The following is a 7602-nucleotide window of genomic DNA, read 5'->3' on the forward strand; positions in this document are numbered from 1 at the left end:
TTCAGAAAAGAGAATGGCTGCTATTGGCCAAAGGGGAGCCCCTGAGCCAAGGACATAGCCTGAGAGAGCCCGCCAGCACCTTCTACGTGATCCTGCCGTCTCGCTCTCCCAGTCTGCTGGTGAAGGCAGTGGCCACTCGGGAACTGATGCTACCCAGCCCTTTCCCCCTGCTACCTGAGGACATGCCTGATGACAGCCGTAAGACTGTGGAGGCAAGTGAGCCCAGATCTCATGGAATAGATAGAGGGGAGAAAAGATAATGGAGTTCAAGAAAGGGATGAGGGAAAGGAGTGAGCCCCTGAAGGAAAGTACAGGGGAGCAGAGGCAGAAGTGGTTCCAAGGGTGTGGTAAGAGGAGCAGAGAAGAAAGCAAGGAACTGAGGCCAGACAGAAGGAAGTAAGCAAGCATCAGCATGATGGTGTATTCTCATGGGTCTTTCTCTGCAATATGTGTATGCATGTGTGTGTACCTGTGTTTGTGTGCATCTATTTCTGAGAAAAAGAGGAAAAGGCAGCCAATGTAGGCACCGAGAATAGGAAAAGCTTTAAAATAAGACTCTGATGCAAAGGAGGGAACAGCACTGAAGGACATTTTCTCCTCTCCCTCCTCTCATCTTGGATCTGGATTCTGGGTTTCCTCTGCCAGCCTCCCCAGGCTGAGGCGGGGTGGGGGTGGGGCTCTGGGTACAGAGAACTGGAACCACATCGTTGCTGCTAGGTTGCTGGCTTCCGTGCAGAGAGGACAGAGCCTGGGATTGTACTCTTGGCTTGGCAGCCACGGGGATGCAAAGAGAGGTGGGCACAAGTGGCCATGGCTCACTCAGTGTCTCACTTCAGGGCCAGTGGTTCCTGGCACAGGATGTTGTGGCCGGAAAACCTGACTGCTCAGGAATGCTCTGCCGGCATGTCCTCTGGTTATACTCACCTCAAAGGCCGCCGAGAACTCAGTGTACTTGCTTTGCAGACTGAGCACCCTGGCCGGGACACACCCTCCCTTACAGCTTCGCACACTGGATCCCTTGTAACCTTCATGGTGCTCTGGCCCCTCAGAATCCTGTGACATTGTTCTCAGGGCCAGAGTGTTCAGTGTCCCTAACCACTCAGTTGCTGCTACTTCTTGTACCCTTGCCTGACACTTACCTCACAAGCACTCAGACGTGGGGCAGAACACCCAGCAGGACACGCATCTATTTCACACCCTTCAGTGAAGCCCTGGGTCATCATACCTCCTCCAGCTTCTCACACTCAGGTCTCTGCCTGACATCTTGGGTTCTATGACCTCAAGTCCCCCAGGTGAGGCTCCTCCCCTCTCTTCCTCAGAGCATGCTGGATGACCTGGAGCTAGAACCCACCTACAACCCCTTGCAGGTTTGGAGCCACCTGTACTCACACCTGAGCAGCACCTTTGCCAAGCCTCAGGGCCAGCTCCACCCAAGGTGGGAGAGCCGGGCTCTGAGAAAGGTACTTCCCTCCCTCCCCTTTATGCCCAGAATCCCAGAGAGTCCTCTTCCCCTGTCCCCAACTCCCCCCAATCCAAGGGAGTATCCACCCTGGATCTCCTCTGGCAGAAAGAGGGCCTACAAGGGAGGAAGAAAAAGAGCAGCCTTTTGCCCTAGACAAAGAAAATTACAACCCCTACCCGGTAAGGGGGCTTTTTTTTGCTTGGGCATTTACATATAATGTTTAGGTATCTTAATTGCAGTGTTTGTGATAAATCATTAGTCATTTAACAGACCATTGTCCGACTAAGCAAACTGGCTGCACTGGAACTACAACCACAAGCCTCTGTTGAAAGAAAAGGCTTAAGGGAAGGTGGAAAAAGAAATGCCCAAGGGAAGGGAAATTAGCATTTGCTGAGCAGCAGTCATTTGCCAGGTTCTGTGACATGTGCTCTCACATATATTTTTCTCATTTAATCCTCACAGCATCCCCGCAAGGTAAGTGTTACGCTTATTTTACAGATGAGTAAAGGGAGGCTGACAAATGTTAGTAGCTTAGAGACAGGGCTCTAGTGACAAGGGTTGAGAGGAAGAGTAATTGAAGGGGGGATTTATTTTTTTAATTTATTTTTTTAAGATTTATTTTATTATTTATTTTTGGCTGTGTTGGGTCTTAGTTGCGGCATGCGGGATCTTCACTGAGGCACGTGGGATCTTTCATTGTGGCGGGCGGGCTTCTCTCTAGTTGTGGCGTGTGGGTTTTCTCTCTCTAGTTGTGGCGTGTGGGCTCCGGAGAATGTGGGCTCTGTAGTTTGCAGCACACAGGCTCTCTGGTTGAGGCGTGCGAGCTCAGTAATTGTGGCACGCGGGCTTAGTTGCCCTGCGGCATGTGGGATCTTAGTTCCCTGACCACGGATTGAACCCGTGTCCCCTGCATTGTAAGGCGAATTCTTTACCGCTGGACCACCAGGGAAGTCCCAGGGGGTATTTATTTTTATGAAATCCATGTTCTATAGTATTTGGGCTTCCTTTTGTGCCCTTATTAATCTTTTCCTTGTTTCTCAATAACAGAGCCTATAGGAAAACCCCCACTTTGTCTTAGCTGAAGTTACAAGAGAAAGATGTTTCCAAACTACAGTCAGTCTAGAGGTGGGAACAGAACCGACCACAAGTTAGCTGGTGGACGAGCAAACAGAGGAGGACACTTAGCCAGGAGACAGGCACTGTGGAGGCTGGAGCCTAGGGGACTCCACTGCCCTGGGCCTTGAGGCTGTCACTCACAGGACACATGAAGGAGTTAGGACAGAAGGCCCAGCAGGGAATGGGACAGAAGATTGGGAACCGTCTGGTCTTCACAGAAAGCTCTTCTTGCTTTCTTTGCAGGCCGGGCCACTGCAAATAAATCGAGTTCGAGCCACAGTGGCCCCTTTGCCTATGACTCCAGCCCCTGGCAGAGCCCCCAAGATGCCAGCACCCAGCAAAGCTTCCTCGGATGTCTTCTTCCAGCCTTCCATGGAGGAGGAGGAGGAGATGGAGGAGGAGGCAGACGAGGAGTATCCCTCAGGGCCCTAAGTCACCAGCACCATAGCCCAGCTGCCCTGTGCAAGCACATCCATGCCAAGGCTCACACAATGGCTTTCTGTGGACAGACTTGCCTCCTATCCACCTGAGCCTCTGTGAGCTCCAGGTGGCTGGGAAACAGAGCCTTACCCTCCTCTGTCCTCAGTGCTGCCAACTGCCCCACTCTTCAGGCTGGGAAGAGACACACCGACCCTTTCCCTTCTGCAAGCAGGGACTCATTTTTCTTTTGGATCATTTGATACTGTTAACACAAATGAAGATTAAATAACCAGTAAGTCTCCACCACTGTTAGGAGCATTCCCAGGCCCGATTTTCTCCTTGTAGCTCTGTGTAAGTAGGTGGATGAAGTCAGGTCACCATCAGGAAACTGAACCTCAGGAGACAAGGATGAGGTTTTCAGAGCTCATGAAAAACAAGCAGGATTGAAATCGAAACCGCATTCCAAAGCCCGTGCCCCTCCCACTACACCCACCACACTGCAATTCCCTTCAGCCTCCAAACAGATAAGTGGTTGATGCTTGGTACCTACATGCAAAGTGTGCACACGTGCGTGCGTGTGTGCATGTGTGTGTGCATGTGTGCGTGTGTGTGTGTGCCTCGCTGTGTGAGACAAGGGGGAGGGAAGGCATCCTAGAGCTGAGAACAGGGGAGAGGATGGTGTGAAAAAGACCTATTCCCTTCCTATTCCCCTCTCCTCATACCTGCCCATCAGCTTTCTCCATCCACAGAATAATAACTACCATTTATACAATGCTTACTCTGCACTTCAAATCGTATTATGTACTTGAGAAATTTAACTCCTTTCATAAAAACCCTGTGAGGTTGTACGTGTAATTAAGCTTTCCCATTTTGCACAGGGGCAGTGGGGGAAACTGAGGGTTACAGATGTTACACACAGGGTCACAGAGATAGGGTCAAGCCCAGGTGGGCCTGACTGGACCACCCAGGCTCTGAACGACCACACTGCTTGACCCCCCTGCCTGAGGCCCTTTCCTCCTTCAGCGGCCCCCAACACCTTCCTGGTTCTCCTCCTGATCCCCTCCACATCTACCCAGCACATCCTGCCACTCTGTCCCCTCTGTGACTATTCACACACATAGACCTCTTAAACCCAAACTGACTTTAATGAGGATAAAACTTTAAAAAAATCTCTCTCTGGCAAAGAACAATGCAGGGGGAAGGATCAAGACACAGCCCAGTGTCTCCCTATAGCCTCCATACAGGCCCCTCAAACTGTACCTACTCTGACCAAACACCCCTTTCTATAGTACTGCTCCAGCAGCTATCCCTTCCTTTGGTGGGGATGACTTAGAGGTGCTGGCCTCCCCCAGATCCAATCCCTGAGCCCCTGCCAACTGTCCCACTTCCATGACTTCTTGGGACAGATCATCCTCCCCTTGACTCCCCTTGTACCCTGGTCTCTACACACAGACCCCTCTGGTTCCTGCTGGTTCTAACAGGTTTCTTTGATCCCCAGTGCCACCTCCCCATGGTCCTCCTATCAGCAACCCGAGCCTTGCCCTTCTTCTCATGTGGAGCCCTCTGACTTGGCCCCAGTCCTGTCAGTCCCTGATCCAGAGAGCCCACAGTCCCAGCTACCTGAGGTCCCACTCTTCTGGACCTGGCTGTACAGGGCAGTGTCTGAGCTATGGCCTTTGCTGCCACTGCCAGCTGCAGCACCGGGTTCAGAGAAGGCCAGGCCCTGGGGCTTGGGAGCTGGGAAGGGCTTTGTGCTCCGTGGGGGTGGCACGGCGTAGTCATCAGTAGCAGGGTTGTAGGGGAGCTCATAGCCCTCCTCCTTCACCCGAGCCTGGCACCACCAGGCATCCTTGGGCTCCTGGGGCAGATCATAAAGGCCCCGGAGAGCAGCTGGGGCCAGGCCCTCAGGTTCATCATAGATGGGGTCTTCTTTGGGGTCTGTCAACTTGGCCTTTATCAGCTGCTGCTGCACATGCTCACACAAGTCCCAATAGAGAGGTTTCTTTAACTGTAACCCCTCCCCTGCCTGAGCAGGGGTGCTGTCCAGGGGGTCTGAGTATACGGAATCTTGGGAAGGGCCTGGAAGAATGCGCAGGGAGTCTAAGGGTTCAGCATACAGGGCTGGAGGGCTGCCTGCGAGCTCCTGGGGGCCCCGGGGGGGAGCCAACTTCCCTTCTGCCACTTCTCCTTCATGGGAATCAGCTCTGAGAACATCCTGCCCCTGGCTGGCCTTTCCCTGGGCCTTCTGTCGGTGGATAGCAGTCTCAACTGCCTGAAAGATGTCATTTCCCTGTGCCGTCTGGAAGGTGAAGGTTCCAGGGCCAGAGGGGCAGCGGCGGCCAGCCTCAAAAGAGAACATGACCTGAAGAGGGTGTGGAGGGAAACACATAATCAGGAGCCATCAGAGGAGGTGAGTCACAGGGCTGGAACTAGTTAGGGGACCTACAAAGAAGAGACCACCTGGGAAGGGAGGTGGGGTCATGGGCTAGGCAAGAAAGGGTTATCCAAAGGGCAGAGTTTCCCACCTCCGGGTCCTGCCCCACCCCTCCCACAGCTGCCCAACCCAGGGAGCCAGTCCTTCCTAACAGCACCGCACCTTGTCTCGGCCATAGCGACGCAACAGAGTGTAAGGCCAGGAAAGGAGTGGCTCCTGTATCTGACTCTGGGCCCCCACGCCCAGGAGAGTCAGCCTCTCACCCTCCACTCTCAGCATATAGGAGCCATGCAGGCCACAACGCTCAGCGGCTTCAGTCCTTTGCACGGTTACCCAGAACTGGGATCCTGGAAGGAATACACAGTTAGACTAGCACCTGGCCAGGACTGGGGTGGGGGGAGCGAGCAGGTTGTCCAAGCACACACTTGAAAGCCAGCTCTCAGGAGCATTCTACTTCCCCTTGTAGGACACCCTTTCTTTCCACGCCATCCCTGCTGGGGCTTTTCACGCATCTACCTTCCCAGGCGGGGCTATACAGTGAATTCTCCAGCATCTCCAGGGCAGAAAGCTTGGGTGGGTTCTCGGCAGGTGCCAGGGCCCAGCTGCCTTTCTGGGGTAAAGAGAAAGAGTATGAAGCAGACTGTAATTCCCTCACCGCGGTTCCCAGGGTCTGAGCCAGCCCAGTTCCTCTGCCGCTGTAACTGCTCCCACCCCGCATGGACTCTTGGGCCCAGTGCAGCTCGCCCCAGCCCCTCACCGGCAGCCCCGGCCCCCTCACCGGAAAGGCGTTTCGGCACAGCGTTTGCACCCAGGCGGCGCTGGACGGCGCGTCGGCCGCCAGCAGGTGGGAACGCTGTGGGGTGTCCAGGCGGAAAGCTGCGACGCCAGGCTCAGGGGGGCTCTCCACGGCCACGGGGGCCACGCTCACACACTCAGCCAGACGTATCACCTTGCAGTCCAGGCGGCGCGAGCTCCCTCGGCCCCCTCCAGAGCTCGACCCCTTGTGGTCAAAGAACTCGAGCCGCGCGACACCGTGGGGGCTGGCCGGGTAGAGCACCGCCCAGGTCTTCCTCCACCTCTGGGGAAAGAGCGGAGAGACACTGGGGAGGGAGCGGGCAAACACCGGCGGCCCGGGCCCCGACGGGGAGGGAAGGACCTGCGCGGGCCGATTTCAGGTCTGAGGCTTCCCGACGGCAGGCGAAGTTTCCCAAGGAGGATGCCGCTCCGTCTCCCCCAGGGCCAGAGAGGCGAACCCGGAGGCCGGCAGACGCTTCTTCGGAGTGTATGCAAAGCAATTTAGCCGGAAATTCACAAGGCTCTCCGGCTCCGGGCGCCACGCTCCAACCCGCTGCCGGTCCCCTCCCTCCATCTAGGCTCAGCTGCCCACCCCTAGCTCTGATGGGGTTCGGCAACCCCTACCCACACTACCTTGGTACCGAAACGCTGGCTCTGCAAAAACAGCGGCCCTTCCATCACGGCCCCGTCCATGGCCCCCGGCGGTCCCTTCCGCCCTTCCTGGCCCCGTGGGCCGGAGGCGGGGCGAGGCGGGGAGGAGGGCGGGGCGGGGCTCGCGCGGGAGGCGTTCCCGCCCCCCCAAACTCCCTGGACCTCGAAAGGGGAGGAAGGAGACAAGCCAGAAGGAAGGGGAAGGGGTACCCAGATAAGCTGCCTGGTGCACCACCTCCGGCCCCTACCCCCAACCCTGGGTCGCGCACAAGTGGCTCCACCGAAGGAAACCTCGTGGTTTCGGTCAGAGGACTCCGGCGCCTAGGCTTGGGGGCTGCGTACGACGTCAGATGCTCAACGTGACATCAGAGTGAAGGCCGTGACATCATCTCGGAAATGCTGACGGGCACCCTGGGGCACTGGGGGGGAACATACGTGCCCTCGCGGCTTCAGTTCCCCAGACCCGCCCCGCCCCCTGCTCGGCCGGAGTTGGGCTGTTTAAGATCCGCGGAGCAGGGGACGTGGGGGAAGGGCTAGGGACTGAAGACTTTCCGGAGCTCGGAGCCGAGTCACTGCACGGGACGCAACCCGGGACGGTCTGCGGCCCCGTGGCCTCTTCTGTGTCCAGCTCTCTGGCCGCAGCTACCCTGCACCCAACCCGCGGGAAAAGAAAGTTTTATTAAGCAGGCTGGGAGGCGGAGAGGGGGGCGGGAGAGAGGTGGAG

At 56.2% G+C, this 7602-nt stretch overlaps 2 protein-coding genes across 10 annotated transcripts in view; one reads left to right on the forward strand and one right to left on the reverse strand.

The window, feature by feature from the left end:
- Positions 1 to 3853, forward strand: part of M1AP (meiosis 1 associated protein) — a 92326-nt gene extending 88473 nt beyond the window's left edge. For 5 of the 7 annotated variants that reach the window (XM_082356987.1, XM_082356988.1, XM_082356982.1 and 2 more), the window contains 4 exons: positions 6 to 212; positions 1320 to 1460; positions 1925 to 1984; positions 2822 to 3853. In XM_082356987.1, coding sequence (XP_082213113.1) covers positions 6 to 212; positions 1320 to 1460; positions 1925 to 1984; positions 2822 to 3010 — 597 coding nt within the window. In that variant the 3' untranslated portion in view covers positions 3011 to 3853. The remainder of the gene's footprint in view (positions 1 to 5; positions 213 to 1319; positions 1461 to 1924; positions 1985 to 2821) is intronic. The other 2 variants (XM_082356983.1, XM_082356986.1) reach the window with 2 other exon arrangements.
- Positions 3854 to 4124: 271 nt separating this feature from the next.
- On the reverse strand, positions 4125 to 7197 carry DOK1 (docking protein 1). 3 transcript variants are annotated; one of them, XM_082356997.1, is made up of 5 exons: positions 6861 to 7197; positions 6211 to 6510; positions 5949 to 6042; positions 5595 to 5779; positions 4125 to 5360 (listed from the first exon to the last, which is right to left on the reverse strand). In XM_082356997.1, exons 1-5 carry the CDS (start codon positions 6918 to 6920, stop codon positions 4548 to 4550), a joined length of 1452 nt encoding a protein of 483 aa, XP_082213123.1. In that variant the 5' UTR covers positions 6921 to 7197; the 3' UTR covers positions 4125 to 4547. The 3 variants fall into 3 exon arrangements, with proteins under 3 accessions (XP_082213123.1, XP_082213124.1, XP_082213125.1); XM_082356998.1 differs by lacking the exon at positions 6861 to 7197 and having other exon boundaries at positions 5949 to 6038; positions 6211 to 6342; XM_082356999.1 differs by lacking the exons at positions 5949 to 6042; positions 6861 to 7197 and having other exon boundaries at positions 6211 to 6348.
- Positions 7198 to 7602: the final 405 nt, after the last annotated feature.

The sequence above is a fragment of the Balaenoptera borealis genome, assembly GCF_965194805.1.
Source record: "Balaenoptera borealis genome assembly, chromosome: 15".
NCBI lineage: Eukaryota > Metazoa > Chordata > Mammalia > Artiodactyla > Balaenopteridae > Balaenoptera > Balaenoptera borealis.